The sequence below is a fragment of the Adiantum capillus-veneris genome, chromosome 24, assembly GCF_014529385.1.
Source record: "Adiantum capillus-veneris isolate H3 chromosome 24, ASM1452938v2, whole genome shotgun sequence".
Lineage (NCBI taxonomy): Eukaryota > Viridiplantae > Streptophyta > Polypodiopsida > Polypodiales > Pteridaceae > Adiantum > Adiantum capillus-veneris.
Window position 1 is genome coordinate 35,342,222 of NC_140954.1, and position 15,341 is coordinate 35,357,562.

The window sequence follows — 15,341 nt, forward strand, 5'->3', positions numbered from 1 at the left end:
AATGTTAATGGCCAAGATGTGCCGATCATGCCTACTACAATGCCCATGTTGCAGACCATTCCTTATGACAACTTGGGGGCACTAGAGAAGCCGAAAGCTTACAAAGAAGGTGGTGCAGCTGTAAAGTTCAGCACTTTCAGTGGCTTCGAGGATAAAGTAAAGAATTTCGGGTGAAAGCCAAAGCCTACCGCCCTACGGGCCGGTTTGAAGGTGCTTGTTGAACGCGAAGTTCCTACTGCCTCTTTTGCCAAAAAGTGCTACCGCTAGGGTTTCTTATATACATCATTTGCCAAATTGCCCTACCCAGTTCCCAACAAAAGTCACTTAAAAATAATAAGCGAAAAATGTCAAAAATAGGGAAAATAGGTCTATGCACTGTAAAAATGCCCTTGATGGGTTCTCTGATGATCATGCTGTGTGCAACCAGAGGATATGCATCTACTCTAAGTGTCTGGACATGCACGGTCTGCGAATAGACTCACAAAAGTGCCATAACGCTTCCTAATCTAACTGAACTGAACCCATGTCATGAAGTAGCTTGTCCACGTACACATAGGGTTAGATGTGCACGTGACACAAATAGTCTGTACTCTCGAAAAATCTTGTCCATCATCCGGTTAAATGTCGCAAGAGCATTGGTTAGGCCAAAAGGCATCACCCAAAACTCAAATAACCCAAAAGTCGTTTGAAAAGCTGTCTTGTAGACATTTCCCGGCGCGATTCGGATCTGATGATATCCGCTCTTCAAGTCAATTCTACTAAAACACGAGGATCCCTGTAGTCGGTCAAGAATATCATCGATTCTAGGAATCAAAAATCTGTTCTTGATGGTGATCTTGTTGAGAGCTCTATAATCGATGCACATTCTCCAGGATCCGTCTTTCCTTAAAACCAACAACACTGGAGAGCAATACGGTGATGTCACGTGACACATCCCAACCCTATGTGCCCGTGGACAAGGTACACTATAACAGGGTTTCCGTCGAGTCCAGTCAAGTTAGATTAGGAGTGATCTGGCACTTTTGTGAGTCTATTCGTAGACCGTGTATGCCCAGTCACTCAGTGTAGATGCATATCCTTTGGTTGCACCTTGCATAAGCATAAGCATTTCCATCAGATTCCATCAGAGTCAGTTTGGGGATTTTTCAGATGACTTTATCCCATTTTTTCCTATTTTTGACATTTTTCACTTATTTATTAAGTGACTTTTGTTGGGTACTCAGTAGGGCAAATTGGGTAAGTTAATTTATAAGCAAAACCAAGTTAGCACAAATTGGTAGATGAACAAAGACACAGCAGGCTTCCCCAAGCCACAGGTGTACCACCCTCTCTCAGCAGAACCCTCTCCATTCCCTTGGCGAGGCCACCCCCACAAGGCCAGCGTTTTCATCCTAGACGACCTCTCCCTCCCTGGCGTTTCCAAGATCTGCCATCGCCATCCCTCTGGCTGCCCTAGCGTTTCCTCCCATGCAAGAGATCGCCAGCAAGTAGAAAAAGGCCAGTGTTTTTCACCTTGGAAGCATCAGCGTTTTTGCCATCCTCTAACACCAGATAAATCCCAGCCAAGGCAGCGATTTCCTCAAGCAATTTGCAAGAGTTGACCATGACCGATATCAGGAGCTTTTTGGAGCAAGGGATTGCGCATATGTACTTACACATGCATGGTGCATCGAATAAAGGATTGCCCATTTTCTATAGCCAGGTGGTTACGTGGGGCCCACATGTGTACAGGTAGGACAGCATGTACATAGTGCATCGATTTTCACTATTACCAGTACCAGTGTGTTTTTTCTACAATAATGAGGAGTTGGTAGCGCGTAAAACTTCTCGAGGAAGCTATCCGCGGGCCGACGACATGAGGTAAGTAGGTGCGTCAGATGGCATCCAGTGGCGTCAGGAGGGTGAATGGGGTCAATACTTGCACGTGGAGAAGTACGGACACAACGTGGGTGTTTCCTTGTGATAATTATGCAGAAAGGTCATCATGAGGACCATATTTTGGGGCCACTTCACGTGGTGGCGGGATGCATTATTGGAAAAATTTGAGTGCCAGGTGTGCACATGGATGCAGCAGGGTGACAACTATGCACTGCGAGGTCAGTTTTTGGCCTGTTCGGGGTCCGTTTGAGGTCATCTAAAAGGCCAAGGGTGCCCAACTAATAAAGCTGAGTGTGGGAATTGAAAAAACTGAGAGAAGACCAGAAAAAACGTGGAGAAGAGAGGAGGAATAGCCGTAGGTGTGTTTTTGGGGTTTATGGAGCCTGTTTTGGCCGTAAACTGCTCATCCGAGGTCGGATTTGAGCACTTTGACATTGTAGACTAGGGTTTTGGGCCGTTGCGGACGCGATGGCGCTGTCCATTTTGCTAAATTCCTCACTCTTTCTCTGTTGTTTTTTTGTGTAAGTTTCTCCTATGAGCAAAGTTTCTGCTCCAGTTTGTGATTGTATCTGGCTTATTTTACCCATATTGTGTGAGCTATTTGTCCCATTGGTGTTGGCCCAAGCTCATTTGTATCTAAACATCAGAAATTCTCCTCTTTTGAGCTGAGTTGTGTGTGTGTGTCTCTCTCTCTCTCTCTGTGTGTGTGGAGTGGGTAAAAGGGTAGTCTCTCTCCTCTCACTCCAGATGTGTGTTCCCTGTCTCGGCCAGGTGGGTTGTATAAGCCGAGTGGTGCGCCATAGTGTGTGTGTGTATCATTCCAAGAGTGTGTGTCGGATCGTTATAAAGGCGTTCTGTGTGTTTCCATCCCGCTCACATTCTCTTGGTGCCCCCACTGAGGATCTTCTTCGAGTACCTTCTGCTTCGAGCTTCAAGCTTCGAGATTCGGGATTACAAGTTGCAGGTTGCAGATTACAGATTACAGATTACAGGTTACAGGGAGAGGTACAGGTGATTCACACAGGTACAGGTAGCTGGAGTACAGTGATATACTAGCAGTGGTGTCACTTGCAGCTGTTGTGGGTATGCATCATTTGGCGCCTGTTTGAGCGCATTGTCTGTTGGATTGTACGTTACTTGTGGATATTGCCGATTGTACGCCTTTGTGGAGCCATACTTGGTTTTATTTGGGAGTCCCAACCATTTCTGAGACTTGGTCTGCAAGATAGTTATTTCTGAGACTTGACTATATGCGATTTGCATTAGCCTTCGTGAGAGGGTCGATAGCATGAGGTTTTATTGAGCTGGGGGATTCTCAAATGTGGAGATGCTTTCGGTGATATAGGTAACTGGAGCACCTTTTTCGTGACCTCGCCATAGGCTATATACTAGTGATTCCTAATTGATGCTCGGATTCTATTGTTGGCGGTTTATGCATACATAGACAGTATATATTTTGGGTTCACACTCCTCTACTTCTGGGGAAACTCTGCCAAATTTTTTTAAAGTTATGATGGCTGGTTTTTTGGTCTTTTGAGCCATTTATGTTGTTATGTTGCTGAAATTTTGGCAAAATCAGAGGATAAAACAGGTGTGCTTTTTTGGGAGCTTCATGGTTGGCTTTAATGGATGATCAAAATGGACCTCAATTCACTCCTTTTCATTTAACTCAAAGAATCCAGATAAATGTTCATGTGTCTAAGAAGATTTTTTTCCAACAGCGCATAGTCTTTATGTTCGGGCCAAGAAGATTACGAGAGATCCTGGAATGTCCTTTGCCTGTTGTAATTCCAATGATCAACTACGAAAACTCATTTGATGTGCATGTGTTTGTCCTTATCTGAAGTTGAGCTCCATTGAAGTTTTTGGGAATTGAGTCAGTTGAAAGTTTTGGGTTCTTGCACGTGTGTTCAAAGGGGTTCTCAAAGCATTGAAACTTGGGTAGCCATGGCTTTCTCTTATCCGGAGTTTCATGGAAGAAGTGATGAAGATGTGGAAGACTTTTTGGAAACGATGGAGGTTGCCTGCATTAGCAACCAGATTCATGATCCTGCACAGATGTTACGTCTTCTCCAAATCTGTTTGAAGAGTGATGCACGAGTTTGGTCTAAAGCATTTGAAGAGGAGTTGCGTGCAGCGGATCTACCTGTAAGATTTAGTTGGGACAATCTAAGGCATGGATTGGAAGTGGAGTTTGTGAAGACAGAAGATCCTGACAAAGTGTGGCAAGAAGTACAGGCTTTAGTGCAAAAGGAAGGTGAGCCAGTAGATGCGTACATACGTAAGCTCTCATTGGCATGGGAGCTGATGTGCAAGGCCTTAGCACCACATGTACCCCCGCCTGACATGATGAAGAAGGACAGGTTCTTGGCTGGTCTTTGGGAGAATATACGTTGGAGAGTGGAGCTAAAGAAGCCTAGGACATATGAAGATGCACTAGAGGTAGCAAGGAACAAAGAGTGAAAGTTGAGGAAAATGAGCCAGTTAGGGGTGGAGTCTTTGCTTATGAGGTCTGAATTTCAGCTTATGGATTCTTCGCAAGGTCGAGTTCATCATGAACCAGTGGTTTCTGTTACTCCTCAGGTTATGCCAACAGTGGTCACTACAGCAGTGCAAGATGATGGGCTAAGGCAAGACATGAAGAATCTCAGCCTAAACATCTAGGTCAAGTGGAAAATAATCGAGGTCGAGGGAGGTTTGCAAATCAGCCAGGAGGTGAAGAAAGACCCAGGAATGGTGTTGGACAAAGTAATGGTAGATTCTAGAGGCAGACGCCTACATGTTATAATTGTGGAGAGTTGGGTCACATCAACCTGCAATGTGATAAGCCACCAAGGATGGGGGGAGACATGTATCCATTGCAAGACAGGTGCTAACTAGGTCCAATGATTATGACATCGAAATTAAGGGAGATGAAAGAACCAGTGGATTAACCCAGGAGGAAAAGGGAAAGACAAAAGTGCTAAGTGTAGTCACATTGGAGAAGGCATTAAAGCTAGAGGACACATTAGTGATGCCTATTGGGAAGAGGACCACAGAGGAAAAGGAAGGAAGAAGTGTCCCAGGTCCTAGTAAGAAGAAAGGAAAGAGTCATGAAGGTGAAGATGTCAAGGCCAAGAGAAAAAAGAGGGCTCGTCGCAAGTTTCATGTTTCAGATTTTCCACTAGGGGATGGGCAATTAAGCTATGACTTGAAGGAGGATTTGACAAGTAGAAAGGCAAATGTTACTCTTGGGCAGCTTATAGAGATGGTGCCTAAGCTAAAGCGATAGTGGAAGAGGATGGTTAACCCAATGGAGAAAGAGCTAGAGAAAAGTGAAGGTATTGGCAATGGATGAGCTACCCGACATTTGCCCAATAGTAGATGTGTGGCACAAAAGAAAAAATCTGGGACAAGGTTATGTGGATGGTGGAGCCCAAATATGTGTCATAACACACTCATGTGTCGAGAAGATGGGTCTTACCGTGACTAGGGTGTCAGGCTTTCGGATTAGATTGGCAAATCATCAGAAAGTAAAATGTTTGGGTGTTGTAAAGAGCTTAGAAGTGGAGGCATATGATGCAAAGGCAGTGGTTGATTTTCATGTGATGCCAGCGGGGTTGGGAGCATATCCTATTATACTGGGCAGACTATGGTTACGTGCAGTGGGAGCTGTTCAAGATTGGCGACATGGTACGATTAGCCTCTATGGAAAGACATGTGCCAAGAAGCTCTATAATATGGATACAAGGAAACGATTGGAAGAGCTTTATGAAGATGAGGATGGGTCTAGTGATGAAGACTATTCCACAGTGTCTGATGAGGACAGTGATAGTACTACCAGCAGTGATGAGGATGTTGATGTTGCATTTTTTTTCATGGACAAAGGAATTCAGAAGTCTGGTGTAGTCGCATTTGCAAATGAGGTTGAAGATGAAAGTGAAGGGCCTTATGAAGTGATTGAAGGGCTAATGCAAACCAAGGTTGAGTTGTCAAAGAAGCAGGAATTGATGACACAAATGATCAGTGGAGACCTCTCAGCTATGGAGAAGGAGATATATTTGCACATGCTGGCTAGTTTTCCTTATTTGTTCATTACTTCATATGAAGAGATCAGAGGATTCAAGGGCGAAGAGATGCATATAGAGCTGAAAGAAGGTGCTAAGCTAGTGCGGCAAAGGCTAAGAAGGATGGGCCAAGAGCAGATGGAAGCCTTGCAGGAAGAGATTAAACAAGTTATAGAAGGCAGGGTTCATAGTCCCTGTGGAGATCACAGAATGGGTGAGTCCAGTAGTAGTCAGTCCAAAAGAAGGATGGGAAGTGGAGGATTTGTGTAGATTTTAAACCCTTAAATGCAACCACTAAGAAAAACCCATATCCTCTTCCATTCATTGCGAGGGGGTGAGGGGGAGGGACTAGGGCAAGGGGGTGAGGGGGAGGGACTAGGGCAAGGGGTAGTGAGGGGGCGAGGGCGAGGGACAAGGGCGAGGTGTGATGAGGGGGTGAGGGCGAGTGGGTAGGGGGGGAGGGGGATGGACAAGGGGCGAGGGGGTAGGGCGAGGGGTGGTGAGGGGGCGAGGGGGAGGGACTAGGGCGAGAGAGGGGGTGGTTAGGGCGAGGGCAAAGGGAGGGGATGGGTAGGGGCGAGGGCAAGAGAGGGGTCGGTAGGGGCTGAGTTGGGAGAGAGGGGGGAGGAGTGGGGAGAGTTGGGAGTTGGGAAAGGGCGAAGAGGTAGCAAACTATCAGGAGAAGGGAATTCATCAAGCAGGACCTGCTCTGTGAAGGAGGTTTTCTAGACACAGAGGAGAGCTTTGTCATGGTCGGGGAAGCAGACACCAATGGGGCTGATATTCGAGGGGCTGTGAACTCCTGTAGAGGAGATTTCTTCCCGCTTCTATGCTTCTTCATAGGCTCGCCAAATTCAAAGGCTTCCACCAAGGGCGCATCAAGAGTAGCTTCTGTGACCTTCAACCTTTGAGCTGGCTCAAATGGCTCATTAGGTTTAGTTACTGTGGAAACATTGGAAGAGGTTGTACCTTCAGGCAAAGAGTGAATAGAGACTCCATAACAGGGTAGAGATTTGGTAGCATCCAACCACTCCAACAGATCCTCGTCTGACCCGTTAGGTGGAGTAGGCTGTTCTTGTTCAGGGTTGGTTTCCATTGACAAAGAAACTTGCTGCACCACGGGATCCATACCTCCTTCTAGAGAATGGGTTGCATCGGGGAGCCAGAAGTATGTATCCACATGGCATCGTTTCCTCAATCATGAAGTGCTTTAGTGTGTCGCAACCATGGTCTTCCAATGAGCAAGGGAAATCCGCCCTCAACTTGGGGAAGACGAACCACAACGAAATCCAAGTTAAAAGTAAAGTCTTGTACTTGTAGAGGCACATTGTCCACTATGCCCACTGGGTAGACTGTCCGCTGGTCGGCCAATGTAACTGTGAAGGGAGCAGGGCGAGTAGGCTGTAGACCTAGAGCTAACATAGTGAACTCGAGCATCAGGTTGATGCCAGATCCACCACCCACTATCACTCCTGAGAATTGTCGACCCAAAACGGACATTGTCAGGCGAGGGCTTCTATAATCAGTGAGTGGAGCAGCGGGATTGGATATCATATAGGACTCTGATGGTCGCATTAGGAGGTGCCCGCCACTAGGACTTGCTCCCGGGTAAAGTGATTGAATAACAGCAAGGGTGTCACTTCTAAAACTTGCATCTAGCCGCAGCATGTCATAGAGGGACACTTGTTGGAAGGTGTTCTTCAAGATTTTCTCTGCTGTAAGCTTTTCTTTTTCTACCCGTTGTTCCTCAGGTACCTTGATCTTCTCTAGATCTGAAACTGCTTCCAAGAAAGCTTCATCAAGATCGGAGAGCAAAGATTTGGATTCCTTCATGCCACTGGGGGATGGCTTGTTAACAGCTGTGCAGGCAGGGTATCCACTGGTGTGAGAATGTGTGGGGGAGTTGAACTTGCTGGAATGCTAAGACCGAGAGCGGCTCTCTGGGCCCGGGTGACGACGCCCGATGGCTCCTCTGCCAACTGCGGCGTCTTATTTTGAGGGGTAACCACGTGGGTAGAAGGGGGCGGCTGAGAAACGGTGCTCACTGCTATCAAATTGAGCTTGGGAAAGGCAAACTCGTTTTGGCTTTGACTTGAGTTCGAAGCCGTGGATGCACGAAGTTTAGGGCAATCCTTACTGTAGTGATCCTTCGTTTCAAGGCAATGACGGCAAGGAGGGGACCCTTCTGGCAGGGGGCATTTGCTTTGGTAATGCCCATATTCTCCGCATCTGTAGCACAAAATGGGCCGATTCAAAGGGCGAGTCGAAGGGCGAGGTGGTCCTTGCTCATGGTGCATTGAGTTGGAGGTGGAGGCATAGAAGCTTTGAGGTGATGAGGGAGCAAGGGTATGATAAAAGCTCTGAGACGGAAAAGTACTTGGCATACCTTGCATAGGAGGGGCTGTCAGCAAAGGTGGCATATGGTGTGGATGGCCACAAGGAGAAACCATGTTGGATGCAGGTGCTGGTCCTTGTTGAAGAGTAGGACCAAGACTTTGCTGTATTTGTCGCAATCCCTTGAGGTAGTAACAGTCCTTGTTCTCATGTCCAGATTTTTCACAGAAGTGGCAGTAAACCCGAAGGGGGCATTCCTGTGGAGGGTGCCCTAGAGAGCGGCATGAGCTACACCAAACCGTAGTCTTAGTCTCTTGCTGACCCTTGAGCTCTTCTAGCTTGCGCTTGATCTGTTCCAATGCCTCGTGATGTGGAGGCTTCTCCTGTCTAAGAGAGAAGGACCTCTCCTCTTGAAGAGCTCGCTGTAACTTTAGGGCTTCCAGTTCCCTGCGTAAAGAAGTTAAAGGATCAGAAGGACTTTCCAAAAACACAGAAGGGGTCTCTATGTGAGGGGGGTTGGTGAAGAGCTTCCGAACCCCCTCTATCCTCGTAGCAACTGCAATGAACTCCTCCAGAGTGGCGTCGGGTCGGAGACTCTCGTAGTTTTTGCTAAGAAGTTTTGGGAAGCGCCTTCTCTATCCACTTCTTAACCATAAATTCACTTGGTTGCTGGGGAAGCTTGGCAACCAGAGACTTGGTTTTCGTCATAAGTTGTGCAAAAGTCTCCTCTGGCTGGAGCACCATGTTGGCCAACTCATCCAACACCTTCTCCTGGTAGTCACCAGGCTTGAAAGCTGCACAGAACTGTTGTCTTAAGGCTGCCCAAGTTGCAAAATGGTTCTCTGCAAACTGGTTGTACCATTTGTCTGCTAAGCCATCCAAGGTGGATGGAAAGAGTACCAAATAAGCATCTTCCCTGTTAAGACCACGACCCCTACAGAGAGATACAAACCTCCTTTCATGGTTGTCGGCATCTTCTGAAGAGAGTTCTTTGAATGTAGGGAACTTGATGTTTACCTTAGCTAAAACGCTAGCCAACGGCTCCATGGCCCCTTGCTGAGCCTGTTGATCAGTAGCCTGCTGTAGCAGAATAGGAGAGAGCTTTACTGAAGAAGGTGATCTGGAAGATGTGGAACCGGAGGGAGGAATGGGTGATGTCGTATGTGGAGGTATGGGTGATGAGGTTGATGGACTTCTAACAGGTTCCAAGGGTCGTCTTTTGTTGTAGTACTTCAGAGGACTCAGGAGTGCGCTTTGACACTCGATTGACCGCCTTGTATGGGTCATGCAGCGACCACCAAACCAACCAAGCTTTGGGCAAGAAAACCTTGAATTGGCTGAAGACTGGTCTAGACTCTACTAGACCATGCAAGTGACTAGACCAGGGACGAGGAGGACTAGACTAGGGTCGAGGAGGTCTAGACCAGGGACGAGGATAGGTTGGACCAGGGCGAGAGAGGACTAGACCAGCTGGACCAAGCGAGAGAGGAGAGCAGTGCAAGGCAAGGTCGGCGAAGCTAGGCAAGGTAGGCGAAGCTAGATAGACCCAACTAGCTTCAAGATTTGCACCTCACAGAGTGAGATTTCAGTTGAGGTCCCACCGTGATCGCTAAAATGAGAGCACCTGTAGCGCAGATAGTGTGTCATGCTCTCTACAGTGGGTGCTCCTCAGTGCAATGTGCGTGACAATCTCACCCAAAACAGACTGAAAAAAACAGGAAACAATAGACAACAACTGAGCTCACAGAGACACAACAACAACAGTAGACCACAACAAATGACTCGACTATCTCAAAGAACTGATACAGACTCTGGCGTGGTAGCACACTCAGCTCCAGGACAGGACTCTCAGGTAAAATGGGGTGTCGAGGCTCAGATGTGTAGGGATGGTGAATAAGTCCTATGTGTATAGACCGTAGTTACCAGGGAACACGTTCCATAGGCCCTGGAATGTCGGAACGCCGTTCCCCCCCCCCCCCTCTGCCAAGCCGGAACGTCCCGGAACGTTTTGCCGTTCCGGGTGACCACTTGATACCGGAACGGCCAACTCTCAAAAATGGGGAGAAATAGGCAATTTTTTGCAAAATTGTAGTGAACATTAGGTGTTCTTCTAAGTGTGCAAGGACTCAAAAATTAAAATGCACCCCCTCACACCCATTCCCTTCTCAAGCATTATTTGGGTGTTTTTTATGCCTCCTGTTCTGCGCCGTTCTCGTTCTGGACCCTTGGCCATTCCCCCGTTCCGTGGGGGTCCTCGTCGCCGTTCCCGTTCCGCGTTCCGGGTAACTCTGGTATAGACTCACACTAGACGACTATGTGTAAGATAATATATGAAGAAGATGATGATCTTGACCCAACAGCTACTACTCACATGTACCACCATAAAGAGCCACCCACGGCTCATAAATGTCAGGCATGTGGTGACCTGGCCACGATGTCCACTCGACCAGTCCGTATCTCTGCTGCCACGTGTCACTGCCCAGCCCAGAGAGTCCGCCGTCCATTGTGAACCAGCCTAGACCAACTATACTAATTGTGTGTCCTACGAAAGTGACACTGTAGCGTGCTACAGCCATTCATTGGTATTAAGCCTGGCAAGAGGCACAAATGGCTGTGCATCTTGAGCATGCCGCGATGGCGAGTCATTATCGAACAATTGGGTTGAATTGCAAGTCAAGCTCAAGGAGCTTTAGTACCTTGATCAGTTGAAAGAGAAATGGAGAGATCTCAAGCAAAATGGGACTCCTATTATGTCTTTTTCTAATGGTATTTTGCAGATTGGTGTTGTTCAATTGTGTAAGTAAGACGAGAAGCGTAAGGAGGCTCTTCTCTTTGGTCTAAAGTCTAGACGAGTACATCAAGTACAAGGTGAGAGTTTTCTGCCCATTTGACTACAATGACTCTGTGAGGACTGCTCTCGAGCAAGACATGAAGCACAAAAAAGGTAAGCCAAAGGAGAACAAGTCTAGTACCCCGCACCCCTCAGAACCAACAGAACAATAAGAACAATGATAAGAACCATAGTAACTCTTCTTCTCAATCTTCCACTACACCTAGCTAGAGCACAAAACTCTTCACCTAATAGTGATAATAAAGGTAAGGCTAAAATTTAGGAAACCCCTCCCTAAGTTGACACCTAATGAAAAATCTGCTCATGGAATAGTAGGAGGTTGGTTAAGTCTTGAAGAATGAACCGAGTATGGAAAAGAAGGAAGATGTTTAAGTGTCATAGTAAAGGTCACATGAAAAGATATTGTCCTAAGAAAGAACTCACAAAAGAACCCACCAAACCCACATCTTCTGTTATGTACTCTTTCTGGGAGAGCATACCATACTGTGTATCATACTGCACCGTACCGAACGTATCATACGCATCGATTTACCTTGAATACATCAGTTTTACACTATTTGTGACGGCATCATACTACGGAGATTTCTTGGCGGTTGTGATTCCCCAGGTTGATCTACACTGGTGGTGGAGTATCGTCCTTCATCGGACACTGCAGCAGACATCTTCATTGTCGGCCTTATATCTTTGGCTTTTGGCAGTTTGTTCAGCATCAGGTGCTGAGAGGAGGTGTGTGAGTATTCAGCACTCTTGTTGCTTCACCCCTGTCTAGGGTATACGTGTATGGCTAGCGTGTCTCCAGGGTTGGCCACCCATTGCATGACATTTAGACTGCATCTTTGGGCCGGCGGCCCATTTTATGTCAGTTGTCCATATTTGCTTATTTATGTTCGGGGCACTCCTATTTATTTTTGCTGGCGATTGTCCCCACCTACACCTGTGACCAATATATAGGCAGGGGCATGTGGTAGGCTATGACAATTTCTGGGGAATGATTCTTTTCTACTCTTCCGGAAAAATGGTTTTGCTTGCCAATTACGTCGTTCGGTCATATGAAGAGATCAAATAGTTGACAAGGTTGCAATATAGGGAACTTACACCTGTCAGCAAGAGCGAGGGAGGGGATGGGGTTTTATATTTGAAATTCATAGCTGGCTGCAAATGTGGTTGCAAGGGTATGCAACTTTTGCAGCAAACATGGAGAATGCCTGCTTCTGCAAACTCGACTGTTTTTTTGGGGTAATTTTTTGGCCTGGCGCAAAACTTGACCTCTGTTTTGTCAAAGCAGGGACTGCCTTTCCTCTTGCTTAGTATTTTGATGTACCAACTTTCAAGTTTTTGTTTGACACACATGCACAGTCACCCACCCTTGAGGCATTCTTTGCAAACATGGCATTCTCAAATGCAAATGCACAAATGCAATGAGTGCTTGCTATGATGCTTGAACTCTGATTCGGATACCAAAGCCGCTGTGCCAAAAAAATTCCCCTGTTTCTATGAAGTTACTTTTTTTTTGGCAATAGTGTATTTGGATGTATTGTCTGTTTTTTACCGACTTCTAAGATGTTCACTGTCCTTTTTGAATTTTTAAGCACTACATGGTCTGGTCCTGCTCCTTCGTGTCTCGTTCATTTCTCATGACATAATGGGGTCTGTTTTTTTGTCTTTTGCAATCTTGGTTATCAAGAAAGGCATGCGTGAGTTTGGATTTATGTTAGTGTGAACGATTTGGTTGTCTGTTCTGTGTTTTGAAATATTCTTCTTTTGAAGGCATTCTTGAGCTTGTATGCTCGTTTCATTGTTCAGGACTTTCTACATTACATGTCTTGCATTCTATTTATGAGCTCAAAGATTTCCTCTCATTTAAATTTGGGACCCATGCAGACTTGACGTTGCGGTGTTGCAGGCCTGATTTGATATCACAGAGTTCAAGACGTCATCTGGATGGTTTAGCAATTGCCACTTGCTGCCATCATATTTGCCAATGGAAGCCTTACGTCAGTAAGTCATTAGTTTAAAGCTGCTTTCGTCTTCATTTGTCTTTAGACTTTGTGACTTTGTTTGCAAAAACAACATATTTGATTTCAACTTCTCTGGGTTTCTAAGTTTGCTATCAATACTGACTTTTTCTAGGAAAAGAATTTTTGTCAAATCTATGCACTTAGACTGGATTTATTTTTTCTGAAACAATAGTTCACTGTTCTCACTTAAATATGTTCAAGATGCAACCTGTCATAAGACTTTCGATAATCACCTTTAGATCTTGGGACCGCCTGCCAGGGCTCAACAAAAACTTTTTTCCCAACCAGAGAGAAAAAGAGCATACTCAAAACTCTTCCGGTTTTAGGTCAAAGTTTGAAGGATTGTCGATTTTTACACTAAAACTTGTAAATATTTACCGATTTTCTTCAAGGCAAACTCAGAGCCTAGCGTGGATTTTGCAATTTCAACCGGTTACAAATACACGAAAGGCCGGTTTTCTTCGAACACTGCCACCTGCATCTCATGTAAACGACTCTTGGTTTTTTGTTTGTTGCAGATAAGGAGTTCTTCAAGCAGTTGGGGTTCTCGAAAAAAGAGTTTCACGTCATTACCTGGTTGACCAGTGGAGCTGTATCTGGAAATAAAGGGCATGCTGTCGACGCAAGAAACCTTTCAGCTTCCTGTTTGAATCCATCAGTTTTAGAGAGCCCAACAAATTTTGAGTAAGATCCTATGAGCCCCACCAATGATTTCATTGAGAATTGCTCTTTCTGTGTATTCAAATACCAATTATTTGCTTTTCCTTCAGGGGTTATGCAGAAGAAAAGGGAGGGGATAATGTGAATGGTTGGCTGACATCTTTCGTAGATAGAGCAGAATTTGGCTTGAAATGTAAGCGGTTGCTGGATGTGGGTAGGTTTTACTGGCTAAAGCAGGTCGGTATGAATGCTAGGCTAGTTGCGTATGTTTCACCGGAAGTCACACCTGAAAATACTTTATTGCTTGCAAGCCTTGTAGCAGTACGGACAAATTAGTTCATGATTCTCCATGTTGCAGGACAGGGTTCTTCTTAATGGAGACAGGGTTTGCCATCATTACCCAGGATATCAGTTGTTCCCATTTTGCCATGGTCACTGCATTTTGGGTTGACCAGGTGTACTCAAGAAGAGGCGCTGTGCAATATCATAAATTCAACTGCATTATGCTCCAACTGGTTTAGGCTAGTCGGTTTTCTTGGCATGATGTTCGGACTCTCTCTCTCTCTCTCTCTCCCCCCCCCCCCCCCCCCCCCCTTATCCGGACATGGTATCAAATTAACTATCTTGTAACAGCTTGGTCTCATAGGTCATTTTGGCCTTTTGAAGACGTTCTCTCTCTCTCACACACACACCAAACCAAAGGTATAGCATTACATGTACAATGTACTATGATACCTGACGAACGTACTGTTTTGGTTGGATTCTGGGCCATTACGATGGATCATGCAGTTTGGGGACTAGAAGTGTCTGGGGTCCTTCCTCTTGGACCTCCAAAGATGCCATTCTATTTGCTCACCAGTCAAGGCCCATCCAGACATGGCATGATTATTGACTTCATTGCCATGTATTCGAGTGCGAGTACGGTCGATGACACTGCATGCAAACTTCATTGGCATCAGTGGGATGCAGATGCAACACTGATTGGCAGTCGGTGTCAAATTATGCCTCAAGTTTGCTTTGACTTGGCATATCTCATTTCTCAAGAGATTTGTGTCCATGATTGCCTTCTTTTTTGCTCGACTGTGAATACCAAACATGCTTAGAGAGCATAAGCTTATTTTAGATTTTTGATCAGATTCACATGGAATAAGTCGTTTACCCTCAAATGATGAAAGACTGACCCATTCGTCCGATACATAAGAGTGTAACAAAAAATAATAATAAATATATATATATATATATATATATATATAGAGAGAGAGAGAGAGAGAGAGAGAGAGAGAGAGAGAGAGAGAGAGAGAGAGAGATGTTAAACAATCATGACATCTTAGTATAAGCTAAGGAATAATGTACTAAGGTGCAAGTCAATGAGTAAGCATTGGTAGCTAGTTGCTAAGGTTTCAATTGATCTTTTTGTTATGGACAACTTAAGTTACACGTACAATTAGTGAGCATTTGCATGTGAGAATGAGAGACGGCTACTATAGATGTGTACTTGATGTCTAGTATGTGAACCACTTCTCTCTATCTAAGCATCACAACATTCATATCAAT

The 15,341-nt window shown here is 45.5% G+C and overlaps 1 protein-coding gene across 1 annotated transcript in view; it reads left to right on the forward strand.

The window, feature by feature from the left end:
- Nucleotides 1–14,921, forward strand: part of LOC147426195 (methyltransferase) — a 69,191-nt gene extending 54,270 nt beyond the window's left edge. Inside the window, exons 7-9 of the mRNA XM_086498091.1 lie at nucleotides 12,991–13,107; nucleotides 13,646–13,811; nucleotides 13,898–14,921. Coding sequence (XP_086354217.1) covers nucleotides 12,991–13,107; nucleotides 13,646–13,811; nucleotides 13,898–14,123 — 509 coding nt within the window. The 3' untranslated portion in view covers nucleotides 14,124–14,921. The remainder of the gene's footprint in view (nucleotides 1–12,990; nucleotides 13,108–13,645; nucleotides 13,812–13,897) is intronic.
- The last annotated feature ends 420 nt before the right edge of the window (nucleotides 14,922–15,341 follow it).